We start from the raw sequence: 22,707 nt of genomic DNA, 5'->3' as shown, positions 1-22,707 counted from the left end.
ATACTCTCTCTCATACTCACATTTTTTGCAATATCTTCAGGTCAGACATTTCTTACAAGAATATTTAAGTAATTTTCCATATATCAAGACTCTGACCTGTTAGATATTATTTTAAAAATGAACCCTTTAGTGAAAGGTTTTATTGGGAAAATTTATAATTTGCTATTACAACAGGATAATTATCCTTTTCTTAAGATTAAGCAAGATTGGGAAAGAGAGCTTAATATGACCTTGATAACAGAGAATCGGTTGCGAATTTTGAAGCTGGTTAACTCTTCTTCGATTTGTGCCAGTCATTCTCTAATTCAATTTAAAATTGTACATCGTTATTATTTGACGAAGGAGAGATTGTCTAGAATATTTTCTAATGTAAATAGTCAGTGTGATAGATGCAAAATTGAGGTAGCTACATTGACACATATGTTTTGGTCGTGTTCTGTATTGAAATAATTTTAGAAATCTATTTTTTCTACAATCTCTAAAGCTTTAAAAATCAATTTACAACCTAATAAATTGACAGTTTTGTTTGGTATAATTTCTCAACATATTCACGGTATTTCTATATCTGACCAATATGTAATTGCATTTGTCACATTATTGGCTAGAAGGGCTATTTTATTAAAATGGAAAGATGCCTCTGCTCCCACTTTGATACAGTGGTTCTCCCAGGTCTTATGTCTTAGTTTGGAAAAAATTAGAAGTCAAACTTTTGATCCTAAATTTGACTTCGAGAAAAGGTGGGGTTCTTTTGCCCATTATTACCATTTGACTTAAGTTAATACAGATGGTCCTTCTCTGGTGCTTGCTTATATGGGTTTGATTGGCGGTTTGATGTCTTTTTTTTAATGGAAGCTTGTATGGCGCATAGCTCCGGGTTTGTGCTCCAAATGGGTTTTTTCCCCCTTTTTTTAGTTATTAGGGGTTTTCTCTGTTTTAGTTAGTAAGGGTTCTTTTTTTCCTTTCTTTCCTTTTTTCCATAAAAAAAAGCTTTAATACTTTGTTTTTTGATTATTAGTGATATACTGTTCAGCCTGGTTGATAGTTTAACTTTACATATGGATATGTTATCTTGATTATTTTGATGTATTTTTTTCTGTTGTTGATTTTCAATAATAATTAATAAAAAGATTTAAAAAGAGAAATATACAAGATATTGAGAGGAATAGATAGAGTGGATAGCCAGCGCCTCTTCCCCAGGTAACCACTGCTCATTACAAGAGGACATGGCTTTAAGGTAAGGGGTGGGAAGTTCAAGGGGGATATTAGAGGAAGGTTTTTTACTCAGAGTGGTTGGTGCATGGAATGCACTGCCTGAGTCAGTGGTGGAGGCAAATGCACTAGTGAAATTTAAGAGACTACTAGACAGGTATATGGATGAATTTAAAGTGGGGAGGGGCGGGGAATTTAAGGTGGCAGGGTTTAAGGGTTGGCACAACATTGTGGGCCATAGGGCCTGTACTGTGCTGTACTGTTCTATGTTCTAATCATCATAAAATATTTGATTTGCAATTTTTCAACAAACTTTTCTGGCAGTTTCTTCAGCAACATTTTCACTAGAAGTGCAATTTACATGTGTAAGTTTTAGGTCTCAAGTTACCTATGTAAGTGCAACAAACCTGCAGTGTTCTGTCAAAATCAAAATGTGAAAAATACACAGCTGCTGACATCTCTATTGGTTACTCAGGTAGAAATGATAAAGATAGAAATAGCAAGGCAAAATAAATCACATGGTGTACTGGAATTTCATTATTTTAGTTTTGACTATTTGATTTGACTTTGGAACACAGTAAATCATTTGGCGTTCAAACCCAGGATCAAATGTAGCCATAGAAGACTGGTTCTTATTTCATCACCTTGGAAAGTAGGGAGATACTTGGTGGTAACAGCTTGGAGGATATTGAAGCAAAGCGTTAATTGTTTAGCAAACTTTTTTTTTAATGTTAAGGGGCCAATGATGAATTTGTGTAGTCTGCTAAATATCTGTTCATCTGAATCCACAACATATAAGACCAGGAGCAGTAACCCATCCATTAGCTTTGTATTGATTAAATCCTCTCTGGTGACACTCATAGCAGATTTTTTTAATCTCCTGAGCAGTGCTGTAGAGAATACAACGTGTCACAATAATCTTTGGGACCCTTGCTGATAAATACTGTGAAAATTAAGTATTTCAATGATTTATTCAGTATTCAAACTTGCTTTTGTATGACTGGTGTTATTCCTTTCCAGTTGCATGTTGGTGAGGGTATTGAGAACTTGTCATAATCTGAAGTGGTAGGGTTTATCCACATCATTCATTACCATTCTTTGGTCATAATCTGTGCAGAAATTTGACGGAGAGAATGCAACTGCTTCATGGCAGTATCTTAGGAATTATGCACTCACTTATTGAGCTTTCTTGTGGCTACACACAAGATGTGTGATCATTGAAAGAGTGAAATCTCTCGCATTTCACAAATGTTACTGTGAGTTTAGGGCACGCTCTGATCACGTGTCCAGACAACAGCATTCTGAAACTGTGGGAAATCCTCCTGACATGCAACTCGAGCTGATGCTCTGTTGTCCTTGAATGTACTTATCTTAGTGCTTGACTCAACAATTAACCAATTTGCTTTCTGATACATCCGTATATGACCAATAACAAAAATATGAACGTTACCATTTTCCTGTCCCTGCTTGGAAGAACAGAAATAAAAATTGAGTATATTGCTGACTTTTATAGCCAGTGACATGACAAGGAGTGGGACCAGATGGCATTAGTGTCCTTCTGAGGAAGAATCATAAGTATTCCTACATAGAGAAGTCAATTAAGAGGAATTTCTGTGCAATGGATTAGGTGGCGAGGGGCTTCTCACAAGCATGACCCCACTAACACTATCCCTGACTGCAACTAGTGCCTCTGTGGCACTATGGCTTATGGCTGGGACTAGTCTTCTTTAGCCCAATACAGCATTCGTCCATTTTCCATGTATAAACCATGAATGCCACAGTGTCCAAAAAGCTGCTGTTATAAAACAGTCCCACAGTGAACTAAGTGTAGAGGTTCCGAGCTTTCAATGACTTGATGAAGGTCAGACAATTCCTGCCGTACTCCCTTGATGACCTTGATCTCCAGTGGGAACCTGGTTGTGCCAAGTTGAATTATGGAACACACTGTTAGGATTACCCATGGTGGTAAGGTCAAGTGGAGCTGGCAGAAGATGATAACACATCACAACAGCAGTGAAAGATGAGAAAGGCTACAGCAGTGAAGGGCTCCCAATCGTCTTACATTCCATTGGACCTCGACCCTGAACTGTCAAGGCCGTGCGGTGGCTGCCTGTGCATCAGTCTCCCCACGTTAAACAAAGTCACATCCAGGGGTTCTGCATTAAGGGAATAGACAACCCCTTAAGAGAACATCACACTCAACTCGAGTGATCATGCACATGCACGATTTAAATAGAGACGTAGAACACTGCAGAAGCTATTATCTGGAGCTAAATACAAACTACTGGATTAATTCAGTGGTTCAGGAAAATTCATCCATCAACAATGGCAGGAGGTGCAGGAGTCTTGTTCCCCTGGCCACCAGTTTGGGAGTATTTGTTGCCTACAGCCATCAGGCTCCTGGACCAGCTTTCCTCGCCTCCATGCTGGACGGACTCCGGAGCCCATGGACCCACTTTCAGGAACTCTGCAACTCGTGTTCTATGTATTGTTTGTTTACTTTTTATTTGCATGATTTGTCCTCTTTTATACAAGTGAATGTTTGTCCGTCTTTGTTTTGTGTGTTTTTTTTTGTAGATTTTGTTGTATTTCTTTATTTTCCTGTGGATGCCTGCAAGAAAATTAATCTCAAGCTTGTATATGGTTTGCATACTTTGATAATCAATTTACTTTGAACTTTAAATGTACACATTAAACTGATGACTCATTAGTCTCTGTCTCCAATCCAATTTTATGTCTTCGCTTTTAATAGGAGCTTAAGAATTAGAAACAGAAATATGCCAGTTGGCTTCTCAAGCCTCTTCCCCTACAGATCACAGCTAATGCACTTCCCCTGTATGACCCCTCTCACCTGTAATGAAATAGAAATATTGTTAATCCAGTGAGATAACAATCTCACTGCACATGTATTCATTCAATATCTTTTTTGGGGGGTAAATTAACTTAATGAAATGATCAACGTACAAAAAAAGAAAAAAATGTTTGGATATAATTTGTCAGTACATTCTTGTCTTTATCTGGACCTCAGTTTAATTTCTCTTACAGTTCCAGATGCCATCCGCAATCTTCAATGCAATGCAACAAGTTGGCAATCGATCTTAATCGAATGGGATCCACCCTTAAAATCAGACGGAATTGTCATTTATAATGTACTTATATTTGGAAATAATGTTCAAAAAGTTTTGTCCAGAAATCATACGTATATTTTTACAGCACTTCAATCAAATACTACTTATCAGCTGAGTATAGCAGCAGCTAACTCTCTGGGCCAAGGAGAAAGTAAAAACTGTACCATTACGACATTAACAGAAGCAGGTATTCCTTTCATAATATTTAATCTGAAGTGTTCACACCATGAAAACCTTCAAGATATATAATAAATTATGTTTACATTTATTAAAAAATTTAATTTTGTTAAAGTTACTGTTTGTTTTATTTGTTGACAGTATGTGGATGTTACATTTTATTGTCCATCTTTATGTATTCCTGAACTGAAGAGGCAGTTAGGATTCGACCGCATCTGGACTGGAGTTACATATTGACCAGACCCATTAACGGCAGCAGGTTAACTTCTCATGAGGAAGCCTCAGTTAAATAACTGCATTTGAACTTCCTCACGGCTCTGCTGGGATGTGAACTCATGTACTGTATCTAGGTTGTTAGCTCCATTTCTGGGTTAGTTATAACTTCAGCATCATTTCCTCTGACACAAGACAAATCCAAGTTGACTTTGTCTTTTCTAAAAGTAAAATGTTACAATTCATTATTTGACCTATGATTTTTAAATAATAATGGGAAAGAAAATACCCTGAGTGATATATAAGGAGATATGGAACTAGGCAGGAAAGAAGATGCATTGAGAAATCAGTTGGCAGAAGCATCAAATGCTGCGCAGTTCATTCTAACTAAAAATGCAGTAGAGGGCAACAGTATGTGAACGGAATAGGATTGGTCCTACATTATGACTGGGTCATAGAGAAATTCCAGATGGCATGGTCAGCTTAAAATAAGAGGGCTAATTAATTCTATTATGGTTATTATTCTATTATGGATTTATTAAGAATGCCCACAAGAAGATAAATCTCAGAGTTGGATATGTTGACATATATGTACTTTGATAATACATTTACTTTGAACTTTGAACTTATGCATATGGCAATGTTGTGCATAACTGCACTTAAAGGATTCAGAAATGGTCATGGAACTGTAAAGTTCTGGTCCATGTAAATAAACCCAATGAAACTGAGTGCCTAGTAATAATGCGGTACTCTGTGACAGGTGTGGAAGTAAGTTTTGATTGTGCTGCTTATTTCTTAATGTTTCCAAATCATTAATCCACACAAATAGCACAGACTGTACACATGATGGACAAAGTGAATGCACCATATCCTCATTTCTTGTGATAGGAGGCCTGAGATTATCCATCCCTCGGTTTTGCGTTGATAATGACTGCGGACTGTTAGTGACAAACCAGTGGACACAGTGGGTATCTTGTTGGAATTGCACTGCAGGAAGTATGGCAGTCTGGCCTCACATTCTGCATTAAAGAAGGAGAGGCAATCATATTAGTAATTGCCGCGGAGGCAAAAGATCAAGAGGATTGTCTTCCTGATAGTACAGAAATGTAAATGGTCAGCTTCCCATTTTCAGGAATAGCTTTGGGTACTTAATGGGCTATTTCTGCAACACATGTTCATGAAAATAAAACTTGAATCTTACAAAGGAGATTGTAATGATTTATATTTCGCATGGTCTTACAAATAAGAACATAGTCCCATCTGCATCTGGTCAACTACACTGTGCAGTGTTCTTCAGAATAAATGAGAAGAATCAAAGCAGTACCATGAACGTTAATTCCTTTCACCACCAGTATATTGTGGGCACAGTTTGCACCAGCTGTAAAATGCACTGCAGTAACTCACCAAGGTCTCTTTCACAGCACCTCACAACCCAGCCACATTGAAAAATAAGCATATGAGGCCAGCTGCAGTTTCCCCTTCAAGATGCACACCATCATTGCTTCAGCACTGATAAGCCAAAATCCTGAAATTCCCTACCCAGCAGGACTGTTGGAGTGCCTTGAGCAGATGGGCTGCAGGGTTCAAGAAGTAACCTGCTAAAAAGAACAATTAGGAATGAGAGTTACAAGCTAAACTTGATATTGATGCCCCAGCCTGTAAATGAATAAAAATAACATGGTACAAAAAGATTTACTTTGTAGGATATAGTAGTTGTGACCTTTGAAATTGAAAGCTGTTGAAGTTCTAAACAGAGGTGTCATTCATAGTTCATATAGGTTTATGATTCATTGAATAATATTGAGATGTAAGATCTAGGTTATCTTTATATTTATTCAATGTAATCTTAACTCGGTTGATGTCAGGTTAAGCATGTCAGTTGTGTTGAATGGTCATGTCAACCAAGTTTCATATGCCTTAAAGCCATAATCTGAATTAGATGAAAGTGCCTTCCACTGAGTGCAATAAAATTACTTTTATTTCAATTTGATTGATTTTGATTTTTAAAAATAAATTTGAAAAGCAGAAGCAATGATTAATGAAATTATACCTTTCAGTCCCAAGTGCTCCTAGGAATCTTGAGATAGTTGGCACTCAATCAACCTATGTTATATTGAGGTGGAAACGGCCAGATATTATACCTGGTCATTTAAGGTTTGTCAAGATCAACCTGCAATTACGTTCTGCATCTTGCATGGACTGGGAAAATAAAGAATGCATTGAAGCTGAGAGAATTGAAAGCTATGAGACTGAGAACGTTAATAACACCATGGACACAATTGTTTCTGAATTAAAGAAGTTTCGATGCTACAGATTTAGGATTTCTGCTGGTACAAATGCTGGCTTTAGCAACTATTCAGGTTGGATTTCAGCAAAAACAACTGTTGGCTGTAAGTATGGATTGAAATGGTTGTCAAGATATGTCAGTAAATGTACAGTTTTGATAGTTTACTTGTTTTACAATAAAACTATGTTTCCCTACAAGTAAACTATAACCATTCCCTTGAATTCCACTTACAAAATAATTTCTTGTGAAAATTTTTATCATTGCTTTTTAAAGTGTTTGATGTCCACAAAAATGAATCTGAACTAGACAGATAGGACTAGAATATAAAAACAAGGATGGAGAGTTGTGTCTTCATAAGCACTGGGGGGTGTGGCCTCACTTGAATGCTGTGAGCAGATTTGGGCCCCTCATCTTGGAAAGGATGTGCTAACATTGCAGAGGGTTCGAAGGAAGTTCACAAAAATGATACCAGGATTGAAAGGCTTGTCATATGAAGACCGTTTGATTTCTGTACTCACTGGAAATCAGAAAAATGAGGGGTGACCTAATTGAAACTTATTGAATTTTGAAAGGCCTTTCTAGAGTGGATGCGGAGAGGATATTTCCTGTAGCAGGAGAGTCTAAGACCAGAGGACACAGCCTCGGAATAGAGGGGTGTCCATTTAGAATGGAGATTTCTTTAACCAGAGAGTGGTGAATCTGTAGAATTCATTGCTATAAACAATGTGGAGTCCAAGTCTTTAGGTATATCTAAAGCAGACATTGATAGATTCATGATTCGTCAGGGCATGTAGCGATATGGGAAGAAGGCAGGAGACTGGAGCTGAGAGGGAAAATGGATCAGCCATGATGAAATGGTGGAGCAGACTTGATGGGCCAAATGGCCTGATCCTGCTCCTATATCTTGTAGTCTTATAGACAAAAATACTATATGAAGGGTAATGCTATATATACAATGGCATTCCATATTTGTTTTTTTTTAAGTTGTGCTCCTGTATTAAAAACCTTTTTATTTAAAATATTTGATTGAGATATATTAATACATGTTCCATACATAGAAAAGTATGTAGTGCTGACATAAAAAATATACAGTGTACTTATTGACACAAGTTCAGATATTTCCATTCAGTGGTCATGGCCTGTCCTTTAAAGAAACTGTTTAAGCTACTGTGAGGATGAGTCAGAAATGATATAATATCCAGATTTACCTTCCAACAAATCTGTTCTAGCTCCAGCTTCTGCAGCCGAACAATAAAGTCAGCCCTTGACCTCTGTTACAACCCAAATCCCATCGCAGCAATAGAAGCATGATAATCAGGAAATTATGGGTATTAGTTACAGAAAATGCATTACTGTGGAAAGCAGAGAAATAGCGTTCAGAACAGGAAGGGGACAGCTTTTCTAGGAATGAGAGAATGAGAACAGAGAATTCTTGCACAGCAAATTACTATGATTTATAAGGAAGAGACACAGAAGTGTCCATGTCCAGTGGTACTTACTGAGCTTGATTTAAAACTACTTTAAATAAAGCAGTGACAGCCCCTGGGATTCCAACTAAAATTCATCAAAATCACTATACAAAATGTCATACTAGACAATTTTTCAGTTATTTGTTTAAGATGTTTTTTTCAGAAATAATGCCCTTTGGTGAATATACATTTTATTAGCCAATGCTGCTGTAACAAAATGTAACTAAAAAAGAATTGTATCTTGGTACCAAAATATGAAATTCGTATTATACTTGTAATACCTTGATTTTTTCAGGTATTTCAACTTCAATTTAAGCTCTTGTGTTCCTTCTTCTCCAACCCCTTTCCTTTCCCACCCACCTGGATTTATCTGTCACCCTCTTGCTTGTCCTCCTTCCCCTCCCCCCTTTTTTATTCTGGTGTCTTCGCTGCCTTCCCACCTTCACTTCCAGTCCTGGTGAAGGGCCTTGGCAGAAATGTCAACTGTTTATTCGTTTTCTTGGGTACTATTTGAGCTGCTGAGTTCCCCAAGTGTTTTGTGTCTGTTGCTCTGGATTTCCAGCATTGGCAAAGTCTCCTGTGTTCATTCAAATTCCTGACGGTTTGGCATCTTGCTCATCAAGTGATTTTATAGCACTCTTTCTCCACCCACTGGGTCCTTGGTTCCCTTGCTCCCCATTCCCTGGCCACTTACCGGGGTGCTGATTACCAGTTCTCTTTAAACCCACTGAGTTCTGATGGCTGGGACCTCTTTAAACCCACTTGATTCAGTTTCACATTCTCCCGTTAAAAGTACCACATTCGCTGGAAAATTTATTATTCAGCCATCTTTTAAAAAAAAGTGAACTAAGAGTCATTCGGAGCATTGATAGAATATCACGTGGTAGTCCAAGAAACCTGCTAGTCCGGCCCCACTGAAGTTCAAAGAACGCTGAGTTCACGGCTGCCATTATGAACAATACCACACTAATCTGTAGAGCAGCAGATCGATGGTCCACTTGAATGACAAAGAAAGAAATGCATTTTCATTAAACACATATCTCAAGATACATTGTTGTATGCAAGGGAATCTAAGTCTTCATGACATTGCTGCAATCGAAAGCTTGATTGACACAGTCCTCTTTTGCTCTGTTTCCTCAGGGCCTGACAAGAGAAACAATTCCCATCAACCTATCCCTCTGAGGCAGATACTGGTTTATTCTGACTTCCATAAGCAGCCTTGTCCCAAACATCCAGCTGGGAGGGAACCATCTCCTTCCTTTGATAGATAGATAGATAGATAGATAACCATTCTGCTTGATCATTTCTATTCACTTAATGCCAATTCCTCATTATGACAATCATATTCCTTGGGTGAAACTTCCAGAGCTGCTGTTGGGATAGAAGGATCAAGTGCGTAAGGGCAAAATGAGAAATGTTTCTGGTGAAATGTTAACTATTCAACTCCTTTCTTCATACTTCCTTATAATATTCTAATGAATTAAAATTCTGTTTAGTACTGCATCATTGATTTGAAATACATTGCTCTAATCCCATTTATAATCACCTAAGAGATAATAACATTCACAGTCAAAAGTATAATTTTAAATCAAATCATGATTAGTTTATGTGATAATGAATTGTTATTGCTCTGCACAACATTTTCGATATTGAACCATTTGAGAAGAAATAATTTTATTCTGCAGATCCAGCTGGCCCTCCAGAAAATGTGACTGTTACAGTAAAATCCTACGATATCATTGAGGTCGACTGGGAAATACCTGCAGATCCACCTTCCTATCTTATTGATGTAATTCTGGTAAGAGATTTGCTTTGGCTGGCAAGAAAAAAAATGAAATCCATTTGATTTCTGTGCTCTGATGGTTTACAACAATGTTGACAAGTTTCTTCAGATAAACTGCCAGATATTTAATTGACAATCTTGCTGTTTCTGTACAGTAAGTATATTGTTTTGTCCATGAAACTTTATACTTTTAATTTCAAATGATATCACCCTTTAATTTATAGGTGACTTTCTTCCCTTTTCATAAGCACTTACGGTAAGGATGCACGTTATCGGACTTCTGTTCATCTCATTTTCTGAGGTAGTCATCAGGGCAGGTAGTCCAGGAACCCTCTCCCCGCCATTATCCAGCCTGTCATAAGGAGAGGCATCTGAACCTCAGCGTTTCTCCTCCACTAATGTCAAATTTTGGAAAGCATTTAAAGAAATCAATTCACATATCCTACAGTTCCAAAAAATTATAAACAAGTTCAAAGATTCCAAGTAAATGTATTATCAAAGTGTGTATACATAATATAACTCTGACATTCATCCTCCCACAGTAAAAGAAGTAGTTTTGTGAACTGTCCGCGGGACATCGTCGCTGGTCACGTTGTTCACTAGCACCATCTTGTAAAACATCAAGTAAAACAAAAGCTTAATTTTAAACAATTTTTCACCTAGTTTGTGGAATAATTACTTGGTGAATTTGTATCACCTAGCTGGAAACCTCTCCAGATAAACTTCTTCAGATAAACTGCCAGATATTTAATTGACAATCTTGCTGTTTCTGTACAGTAAGTATATTATTTTGTCCATGAAACCTTATACTTTTAATTTCAAATGACACAAATTTGGAAAATCATTCCTAATATGTTTATGAATCATTCATTTAAAAAAAGTCATATAGACCTATAATTCCATTTAAATTAGTACAGCATTTGCAAATTTTAGCCTAAGTACATGGGCACTTTAATGTTGCTTGTTTAAATTTTATGCAGCAGTTATTACACTGCTATGATTAGTTTCAGTTTTTTCAGAAAAACTGAAATGGTGCGATTATCAATGGGAGAAACAAAAGACCGAATAGTGTATCACTAATTTCAGTCATGGTTAGATCTCTGTAGGGTTAGTTGTACATCCATTAAAGTGTACCATCTAACACTATTAAATGGCTTTAGCTGTCCAAATATTTAAGCAGCTGCACTTGAGTTCAAGCAGAATCTCATAAATAACTAATATGATCAAACAAGGATGTAAATAAATGTCGAAGAATAACTTGTAGTAATTGAAATAGAAATTAATTTGCAATTCAAAATGTTTATCAGCACATTTTTTGGTAGTATGTAGCATAATGGTGCCCCATATTAGATTTTTAAATGAAGATAGAAAATTGAGTTTAGTAAGATTACTAATAAAAATAGTTATAAGCATCATTAGCCAATGGAGGAGACTGAGAGAGAAGCATGGGCCACATTTTGGCGGAAATAGCTGTCAGTTCCACACACAACTTGTCAGAATTTTACTGTGGAAATGCCAACTAACTTGGGAATGCAGACGTCCACTTTTTTTCTGGCATCTACTCAAGAATAATATCCAGATGGCACACAGAAAGTGAAGCACACAATAGAAGGCAATTCCAGCATTGCATTTATGAATCCACTGGAACAATCTCCACCAGCATTATAAAATTTTTAAAATACCATAGGAGCTATAAACCTGAAATGAAAGCATCATTTTGAAGACACTCAGTAAATCAGGCAGCATCTGTGAAAAGAAAAATGGAGTAATTGATTCAGATTGAAGACCCTTTATCAAAACTGGGAAAGTGAGAAAAATAAGGTTGGCTTCAAACTGCAAAAGGAGTAGAGGTAGGATGGATAGGGCAAAGCAAATATTTCTGTTCGAGTAAGACTAGTGTTACCCACATGATCCTGTTATTTACAAATCCGCCTAGTTGATGGATTAATCAGGGTAGTTGGAGAGAGAGAGAGAGAAAAACAAGAGGAGCTTGATAAAGCTGTGAAATGCGGGACAGAGCTATTGTCAAGATCTGAAACTGGAAGGAGAATGCTAGAAATACCCCGTCAGATCTGTAAAGAGAGAAACATGACGTTAATGTTTCAGATGAATAACCTTACAGAGAACTGGCCAGTTCTGATACAAATAACGGAAGCAAGTTCTTCAAAGTTGTTGCATTTGATATTGAGCCTCAAAGACGACAATGCGACCTGATGGAAGATGATGACCTATTCCTCAAGCTTATGCTGAACCTCATTAAAACACTGCAGGATGCCACAGACAGGTCAGAGTAGAAATCAGATGGAGAATAAAGGTACGCAGACAAGTGGAAACCCAAGCTTGGCCCTGTGGTCTCAATGGAGGCAGGATTATGATCCGATTGAATTCTTAAAACTTAACTATGTAGTCTACATTGGAGAAACAAGAGCAGATTGGATGATGTCTTTGTGAAACAATGCCATTTGATCCATAGGCACAAAGTGATCTACCACTTGCTTATCAGCTAAATTCTCCATGCCCCTCCCAATCTGACCGATCTATTTGCGGCCTCCTGTACTGTTCCAGTTGAGGCCAGTTATAAGCTTGAGGAATAGCAACACATCTTCCATCTGAATGTGTTTGTAGTCTCTGTACTCAATATCTAGTTCAACAAATTCAGATAACATTTTCTGCCTGTATCAGAACTACAGTGAGGTGGTCCACCTGCAATAAAACAGTTTTTCTCCCTCCACAGTCACTGGCTGATTTGATGGGCATTTCTAACTTCCTGCTTTTGGTTTTAGGACTCAGCTACAGCTCTCACCTTCATGTCATAGGTTTAATACATTGCTTTGTTTTTCCTTTCTCTTAACTACTCTTATTAATCTTGCAGCCAAATGGGATCATCTTGGCAACCCTAACCTCGCTCTACCAGGGATATTCCCATTGTTTTATCCATCCCTCTGCACCCACTTTGCAACCTAAAACTCATTTGATTTTTCCATTTTCCCCGTTTTGATGACGGGTCTTTGACCCGAAAAATTAACTCTCTTTCTCTTTTCACAGATGCTGCCTGATCTGCTGAATGTTTCTGCATTTTCTGCTTTTATTACTGCACCAGGTTAGACCTGGAACAGGGAATTCTTATTTGATTTCAATAGAAGAAGGAAATTCCAAGGTATCACCATAAGTAATAGTACTTCTTGAACGTTCCTTAATTTGTGTTTAAGTATTTTGTAGGTTTTAAATTTGTTAACCATTTTTAATAGCTTGATTATTCCTTTGGAATTTTTTAAAGTAATTTTGAAAGTGTTTTCACAAACTTGACAATGGGCTGGCATTGTTATAGGCCATTTTTAAAGTTGGCATTTATTTTGATGAACACAATGCTTTTAAATCCATCATTATAGTGAAAATGGATAAAGCACAGAAAAAATGTATATTCTTATTTAATCTTGAATACATGTCAGCCTTGAGATGTGTACAGGATATATAAGTTAATGCCATATCTCAACAATATATTTTTAATTCCTTGCAGACAGATAATGGGGAAAGCACTATGACCATTGTTAGAACAGAAAAACAGAACAAAACCTGTGAGATCTCTGGGTTAAAGCCATTCACTAGATACACTATAATCGTCACTGCATTCACAGGCGAAGAAGAAGAAGCCAAAATTCACGGCAAAGCCAGTGAACCAGTCACCATTAGGACCCTTGAAACTCGTATGTACATAAAACATAAGTTGCACTTTAAGATATTTTCATGATTCATGAATGAGGATTTTTATTGTATTTCCAAGTACAGTTTTAGTTTTGTGGTTATAAGTCTTAGTATATCTCTTGAACATTGAATGGGCAGAGCTGAGTTAAGATTCTGATGAGAATGTATTTTGTTTAGTAGAAGTAACTGAGAAACATGTGGAGTATTTGAGTAATCAATACTCTGTATCTGATATAAGTCATTTACTTTTTTTATTATTGAGATACAGCATAGAATTGGCCCTTCCGGCCCTTTGAGCCATGCTACCCAGCAATCCCCAGATTTAATCTGGGTTTAATGATAGGACAATTTACAATGACCAATTAACCTAGCAACCAGTACGTGTTTGGACTGTGGGAGGAAACTGGAGCACCTGGAGGAAACCCACACAGTCACATAGAGAACGTACAAACTCCTTATAGGCAGTGGCAGGAATTGAACCCGGGTCGCTGGTTCTGTCAAGCATTGTGCTAACCAGTACACTACCATGCCATCCCTTTCAATCTTATCAATCTTTTCTCTAGCATCTCACATACATATTAATTCAGTCGTTTGATTTTCCTTTAGATGTCATTCGATTTCATCACTGACTTCTGTAATTATTTTGTATCTTTTCCTCCTCATCATTGTTTTAATTAATGATATTATTTATCATTATATTTTGAGCTGTGGTGAAGGGGTATACCTGCAAAGCTATTTGATTCTGGAATTTTGTTTTCTTCAGATTTCCACCATGTGTAGTTTATTTTTAGTTTATATTTACATAGTTGAAAATGTGGCCAGAATCAAAACGCTGCAGATGCTAGAAATCTGAAATAAAAACAGAATATGTTGAACATCGTCAGCAGGTTGAGCGACATCTTTGAGCATAAAAAAGAGAATTAGCATTTCAATGGATATTCATCAGAACAGGAAAAGTTAAACATAAAGTGAAAAGAGGAAATGAGATAGAGTGAAGATAACAAAAAATACTTCCTGTAACAGGCAGTGGATGACAAAGCGGTATTGGAACAATTTAATAGCGAGCACTAGAAGCCAGCAAATGACCTTTGCCGTGCTTAGCTTTTACTGATTCTTTTTTATTAATTTGAGATTTATTGAGCGGGGTTCGCTTTGTCCAGGTGCCACTCTATTACAGGCCAGTAATAAATGTAAATGGAGCAGGTGCTAGTCCTGCTGTTTTGTTGGACAGTATGATTGTGGATGGTATTAGATGGAGGGTGAACCAGAAGCAGGCAGTGGCTTTGTGCATTTCTGCAAAGAAGTTTCAAATGGCATCATTCAGACCTAATCCTAGTTTTGCCTGTACTCCATCCCAGTTCACCAGTCTTGGGCAGCACAAGTCAGGAGTTAGCTATTTGCCATCTTACTTGCAAGGGCCCATAGCTTCTGAAAGGCAAGGTAAATGGAACCTTTGGAGAGACTTTGCAGACATTTGTTTTTGGAATGCCATTATAATGAAGAAAGGATCTGTAAATCCTCCCTAGTCACCATTCAGGGCCCCAATTCAGTCTTTTCAGCTGAGGCGACACTTCGCCTGTAATTCTGTGGGGGTCACCTACTGTATCCCATGCTCGCAGTGTGGCTTCCTGTATATCGGTAATCCCGACGTAGATTGGAAGACTGCTTTGTCAATCATCGTCACTCTTCTGCCACAGAAAGCGGGATCTCCGGCTGGCCACCAATTTCAATTCCACTTCCCATTCCCATTGCGACATGTCAGTCCATGGCTTCTTCTGCTTATTCCCCTCCCCACCTCCTTACTCTGACTTCTCCCTTTCCTTTCCAGGTCTGATGAAGGATCTCAGCCCAAAACGTCGACTATTTATTCTTTTCCATAGATGCTGCCTGACCTGCTGAGTTCCTTCAGTATTTTGTGTGTGTTGCTTTGGATTTCCAGCATCTGTGGCATTACTCTGTACTGTTGCCAACAAAACATACACCACTCTTGTACGCTGTTGGAGTGTCAAGTCAAGTCAAGTCACTTTTTATTGTCATTTCGACCATAACTGCCGGTACAGTACACAGTAAAAACGAGACAACATTTTTCAGGACCATGGTGCTACATGAAACAATACAAAAACTACACTGAACTACGTAAAACAACACAAAAACTACACTAGACTACAGACCTACCCAGGACTGCATAAAGTGCACAAAACAGTGCAGGCATTACGATAAGTAATAAACAAGACAATAGGCACAGTAGAGGGCAGTAGGTTGGTGTCAGTCCAGGCTCTGGGTATTGAGGAATCTGATGGCTTGGGGGAAGAAACTGTTACATAGTCTGGTCGTGAGAGCTCAAATGCTTTGGTGCCTTTTTCCAGATGGCAGGAGGGAGAAGAGTTTGTATGAGGGGTGCATGGGGTCCTTCATAATGCTGTTTGCTTTGCGGATGCAGTGAGTGGTGTAAATGTCTGTAATGGCGGGAAGAGAGACCCCAATAATCTTCTCAGCTGACCTCACTATCCGCTGCAGGGTCTTGCGATCTGAGATAATGAAATTTCCGAACCAGGCAGTGATGCAGCTGCTCAGGATGCTGTCAGTACAACCTCTGTAGAATGTGGTGAGGATGGGGGTGGGGGGGGGAGATGGACTTTTCTCAGCCTTTGCGGAAAGTAGAGACGCTGCTGGGCTTTCTTTGCTGTAGAGCTGGTGTTGAGGGACCAGGTGAGATTCTCCACCAGGTGAACACCAAGAAATTTGGTGCTTTTAACGATCTCTACGGAGGAGTCGTCGATGTTCATTGGTTGCTCCGTGTCCTCCTGAGGTCAAAACGTTCTAACATTTTTATCTGTGTGTTAATTCTAAGCTATATATATTAACTGATCACATGCATCTGATTGCAATTACGTGCAAAGGGGATGTGGATTGGAGCATCAGTACCACAACATTGTGGTCATAGCTTTGAATGTCCCCTCCACGGTGGAACTGCAACATCAGTGAATTTACCATAAATGCATACGTGAAGTGTAGGTGCTAACTGTGCACTTTCAGTCATTGAAAATACTTACCTTATGATCATGTACTACAGAAATCTACATTTCCATTATGAGAGCTATGCTGCCCACCAGAACTATAAAGGCAGGAAGTTATGCACTTCACCCAAACCTTATCAAAGATCATGATTGATATGTCAAAATAACTCACTAAAACACTTATTTCTTAGTGCCTGAAGATGCACCACAGAATTTTACCCTCCAGAAAATACCAGATGAGGTGACAAAAGTCTATGTATCTTTCCTGCCGCCATCTATGCCAAATGGTAATATTCATGGATACCAGGCTATCATTCACAAAAAGGGAGAAGCTGCTGAAATCAGAATAAACAACTTGACAACTGTGGAAAAGAACCAGACGCTCAATGCTGTCATAGGAGGGTTAAAAGGTGGAAACACATACAGCATATGGGTAAGAGACAACTTATCATTTGTCTGAATAAAACGGTCAATGTTCCCAGAATGTTAATAAGACATACTGTGCATGTTTATCTTATAATAACTTTTGGAGAATAATTAAGAGTCACATTCTCATTGAAAAATGATCTTGATTGTCTTATGGAGGCATGGAAGGAAGTGAGGAAATCACCAAACATTAAATGTTAATGAGCTTATTAAAAAGCAAACAAACCATTCCAACATCTGCACAAGCTCTTGTGTTTATAACAAACCACTGTACTTTATTTTTAAAGGGATAGAAAACAGCAGGAGAGAAATTATGTTAAACTTGGTTAGAACTTTGGTTAGACCACTCTAGGAGAATTGAGAACATGTTTTCCTGTAGTGAACTGGTCTCTGTAGTAAAGCATGGATATACGTTTCTTTGTGTAGAAAACTAAACTCATTATGAACCAGCAGTTAAGTAAAATAGGCTCTTAGATACTTGTAGAATAAAAGGTTGATGATTTTTCTCCTCATAGCAGGAGAGCTATTAAGTATTTCAAATAAAAGCTCTTTTTAATATTATTTTATGAAAAACAATTTCAAAATGCTTCAGTCATTTGATACTTCTAAAATTTCTGGTTCATTTTTGAGAATGGTGGATATAATTACTTGAATAGTGTGTTTTACAATATCACATTGTTTCAGTTTGTATTGGTAGGTACTGATACAGAATCGTGCAATAATCTTTAGAAGAGGACTGTGACATTGAATGAGATCATATTCAAGAGCAGGGGTTCCCAACCTATACCATTAAGCTTGGACCCCAGGTTGGGAACCCCTGTTCTAGGGGTAGAATCCACTTAATATTACTTAAATTCTATCTGCCTTAAGTTAACTTCTTTTTTTCTGTTTATTTGAATGCCAATCCTTATTTTCCAAGGTTCGAGCTGTGAATGGAGCTGGTATTGGACCTCAGACATCAGAACAGACAGTCATCATGGATGTAAAAGGTATTCTTTTTAACATTTTGGCATAATTAACCTCTCAATTATAACCTCCATGTAAATGTTTAAGAGAGTAGTAAGAAACCAGAAGTGAGAATAATAAGAAGTTACTTGCTGCATCATAACACATCTGAATGCTTCAGGTGAGAAGTTAGGATCATTAGTGGAATTCTTGGACACTGTGAGTGTTCTCAGATCTCCATGAAGGTATTGGTTGTATTTTTATATGCCATTCACATGTGGGCGCTAATCTGCACACATGAACATTAAGTGAATTAAGAAGAGAAGAAAGATCATGGTAAGAATCAGAATGCAACAGTAATCTGGCCCTGTGTTGACAATTAGAAGTTGAAATCAGTCCTTAACACAGCTGAACACCTTTTAAATGAACAATAAAATATATCTTAAGTCAAGGTGTCTAGCTTAGAACGTGCGTGTGTTGTGTTCCCAATATCCAAAGTCTTTACTCCCCCTTGGCAGTAGAGATCATGGGTTTGGAAGGTACTTTTTAAAAAAAATTCTTTATTTATTGATTGATTGAGATACAGCATGGAATAGGTCCTCCTGGCCCTTCAACTCACACTGCCCAGCAACCCCCTGATATAATCCTAGCCTAATCGTGGGGCAATTTACAATGACCAATTAACCTGCCAACCAGTATGTCCTTAGACTGTGGGAGGAAACCAGAGCACCCAGAGGAAACCCACGTGGTCATGGGGAGAACGAGCAAACTCCTCACAGGAGTGGGAATTGAACTCGGATCACCTGTTAATGTAAAGCTTTGTGCTAACCATTACCGTGTGCAACCATGCCACCCCAAGTTGAGGTTGGCCTAAATAAATGTGTGCATTTCATTGGAGGCAACCATCACACCCACTGTGCTGGAATGCTATCCACTTTGGTCTTGGCCAGTGACATGCTTCTAGAGTGTCATTGAAGCTTCACTCACCCAGACAGATGGATAGTATTCTTATTATCTTTTTGACTGTTCCTTGTAGGTGATGAAATAATATTGGTGGATAAAAAGTTGAGACGTTGCTGCTGCCATTGACCTGTTCTTGAAGCTATAGTATGTATGAGGCTGGTCCAGTTGAGATTTTGGCCAATGGTGACTCCCACCCAGAATGTTGGTGCTGGGGGACTGGTTGAATGCCAAGAGTATGTGCTTCAACTCTTTCTCATTAGAGATGGTCATTGACTATGATGGTATAAGAACTATTTGTGATTTGCCAGCCCTTGCTTGAATGTTGTCCAACTCCTGCTGCATGCACTTGAGGATTACCTAATTCACCGAGGAGTTGTGAATAGAATTATGAAGATAAAAGATGAGCTTTATTTGTCACATGTACATCAAATCATTGAAACACGCAGTAAAATGCGTCGTCTGCTCAACAACCACCACAGTCCAAGGATGTGCTGAAGACAGTGCACAAGGGGCACTATTTTCCCGTGCCAGCATACCGTGCCTGCATTTGCTAATCCTAACCTGTACATCGTTGGAACGTGGGAGGAAGCTGGAGCACCCGGACGAAACCCACGGAGTTCTGAAGAGAAAATACAAACTGCTTGCAGACAGAGGTGGGAATTGAACTGCCGATCATGATCGCAACATCACTGGTACTGTAATAGTGTTACACTAACTACTGTGCTACCATACTGCCCCGCATGTTTGACAATGTATAATCATCAACAAACCACCCCATCTCTGATATGCAGGGGCGGTCACTGATGAACCAATTGAAGATGGCTACTCTTCAGTCACTCCCCTAAGGATCTGCTGCAGTGACATTCTGGCATTAGACATCTGACAGTCACAAACACCTTCCTTTGTGCAGTGTATGACTCTAACTACTGAAGTGTTGCTCCTATGATGCCTATTTACCAGAGTTCCTTGACACCAGCTTTGGCCACTTTGATGGCCTTAATAAGGCCCGGAACCAAGTCATTCTGGCAAAAACTAGACTTGGAATTACTTAGTGGGTTATTGAGAAGTAAGTGACATTAAGACCATAAGATACAGGAGCAGAGTTAGGCTATTTGGCCCATCGAGACTGCTCCACCACTTCATCATGGCTTATCCAATTTTCCTCTCAGCCCCAATCTCCTGCGTTTTCCCCGTATCCCTTCATGTCCTGACCAATCAAGAACTTATAAACCTATCTGTGCCTTAAATATACATAAAGACTTGGCCTCCACAGCTGCCTGTGGCAAAGAATTCCACTCTCTGACCAAAGAAATTCCTCCTCATCTCTGTTCTAAAAGGATGCCCCTCTATTCTGAGGCTGTGTCCTCCGGTCTTAGACTCCCCCACCACAGGAAACGTCCTCTCCACATCCACTCTATCAAGGCCTTTCACCATTCAATAGGTTTCAGTGAGGTCACCCCTCATTCTTCTGAATTCTAGTGTATACAGGCCCAGAGCTCTTCATATGACAAGCCATTCAATTCTGGAATCATTTTTGTGAACTTCCTCTGAACCTTCTCCAGTGTCAATTGTGTTACCCTCAAGTCAGTTGGATTCACTCCACATATCATCAACAAACAACTGTGAGCATGAGGTGCAACGAGGCAATGAGAACATTTAACACCTCAGTTGAATTAAGACCTACGCTCCACGACTAACTCTGCTTCTAGCCCAGCTATTCCAGTACAATTACAGACGATTGTTAAATCAAACTTGCCATGTACCTCTTCACACCCTATTCACCTCTGTTGCCACTTTCAGGGAACTATGAACTTAAACCCCATGGATTCCCTGTTCATCAACATTCCGTAAAGCCCTAACTGTATACTGTCCATTCTGGGAAAGATAAGGTAATGTATTTTATTCCTTCACCCAAACTTCCATCTTACTAATATCCTGTTGTAGCCTTAGACAATCTTCCTCACTATCCATAATCCAACCAATTTTCATCCTCATCTTCAAATGCACCAGTCTTACTGACTGCACTGACTTCCAAGTTCTTAATATATATCTGAAGCAATAAAGGTCCCAGTGCAGATCCCTGTGGTACATCAGTGATTCCAAACTTCCAGCCAGAAAAACATCCTTCTAACAACAATGTCTGCTTCTGATCACAAAACAATATTTGACTATTTACTGAGTTAAATTTAATGTTTACCACCCTGCCTTCATCAAAATTCTCAGCTAAATTCTCAAAAACTCAATCAGATTATTGAGACATGATTTCCTTCACACAAAGCTATGCTGATGACAAACACTTGCCTGTCCAAATGTAGATAAATCTAATTCCTAAGAATTTTCCAAGAAGTTACCTAGCACCAATATCTGGTCCATCAGCCTACTCGTCTGTCCTTCCTTTAAGGGTAAACTTTACTTCGCTTACCCTCAGATAAAGGAACAACATGAGCTATCCTCTAGTCATCTGGGATTCACCTATGGGTAACAAAGATGCAAGCATCTCTATAAAAGCCACAATTGTCTTCTCTCTTGTTTCCCATAACACCCTGGGATACCAACTCTTTCGTGTTCTGTGATATCCATCAGCTTCACCTTCTCAATACCAACCTGTTCCAGAAAATCAACATATCTCTCCATTTACTCTCTATCTGTAACAACCTTCCCCTTGGTGAATACAGGAGGAAGTATTCATTTCAGCTCTAGGGCAAACATCTCATCATGCGGTCTATGAAAGTAGAGGGTTTTGAAGCTAGAATATTACTCAAGTGGTGTTAGGAGGTAAAAATTCTTATGTAATAATTACATGTAATTATGTAAATACATTACATAAACAGTACAGTACTGTGCAAATGTCTTAGGCACATATGTATAACTAGGGTGCCTAAGGTTTTTGCACAGTAATGTATTTATCAACATGGAGCAGAGATCGAGTTGGTAAATCTGGCAGGAGCAAAGGATATTGGGAATGGTAAGGTTAGAGCACCGTGGGAGAGGTGTGAGACAGATGACAGAGGAGGAATCCCAGGGCAAGATGCAGGCACACCCAGCCCTGAGACACCGGGCAAGGTCGTTTGATTCCAAAGGGTTGGTTTATTGATCATTAAAGAATGATGCTTCCCGCTCCCTCCCCTCTCTTTTCCCCTTTTCCCAACCATGCTTCCCCTCTCCCTGCCCCCTTCTCACTCTCAGTCCACAATAGAGACCCAGATCAGAATCAGGTTTATCGTCACTAACGTATGTCATGAAATTTGTTTTTTTTTGTGGCAGCAGTACAGTACAATACATAAAATTACTACAGTACTGTGCTAAAGCCTTAGGCACCCTAGCTGTATATATGTGCCTGACTTTTGCACAATAGTGTATATGGTACAAATAATATAACTTATGCAGT

At 38.6% G+C, this 22,707-nt stretch overlaps 1 protein-coding gene across 2 annotated transcripts in view; it reads left to right on the top strand.

Annotated features, from left to right (window-relative positions):
- The window catches only part of ptprq (protein tyrosine phosphatase receptor type Q), a 184,360-nt gene that overhangs the window by 119,641 nt on the left and 42,012 nt on the right, over nt 1-22,707 (top strand). For both annotated transcript variants that reach the window (XM_063057759.1, XM_063057758.1), the window contains exons 40-45: nt 4,255-4,524; nt 6,785-7,117; nt 10,169-10,281; nt 13,784-13,970; nt 17,177-17,418; nt 18,331-18,400. In XM_063057759.1, coding sequence (XP_062913829.1) covers nt 4,255-4,524; nt 6,785-7,117; nt 10,169-10,281; nt 13,784-13,970; nt 17,177-17,418; nt 18,331-18,400 — 1,215 coding nt within the window. The remainder of the gene's footprint in view (nt 1-4,254; nt 4,525-6,784; nt 7,118-10,168; nt 10,282-13,783; nt 13,971-17,176; nt 17,419-18,330; nt 18,401-22,707) is intronic.

This window comes from Mobula hypostoma, chromosome 9, assembly GCF_963921235.1.
Source record: "Mobula hypostoma chromosome 9, sMobHyp1.1, whole genome shotgun sequence".
NCBI classification, from domain to species: Eukaryota; Metazoa; Chordata; class Chondrichthyes; order Myliobatiformes; family Myliobatidae; genus Mobula; species Mobula hypostoma.
Note: the sequence above shows the minus strand (reverse complement) of the source record. Positions and strands in the feature narration are given on the sequence as shown.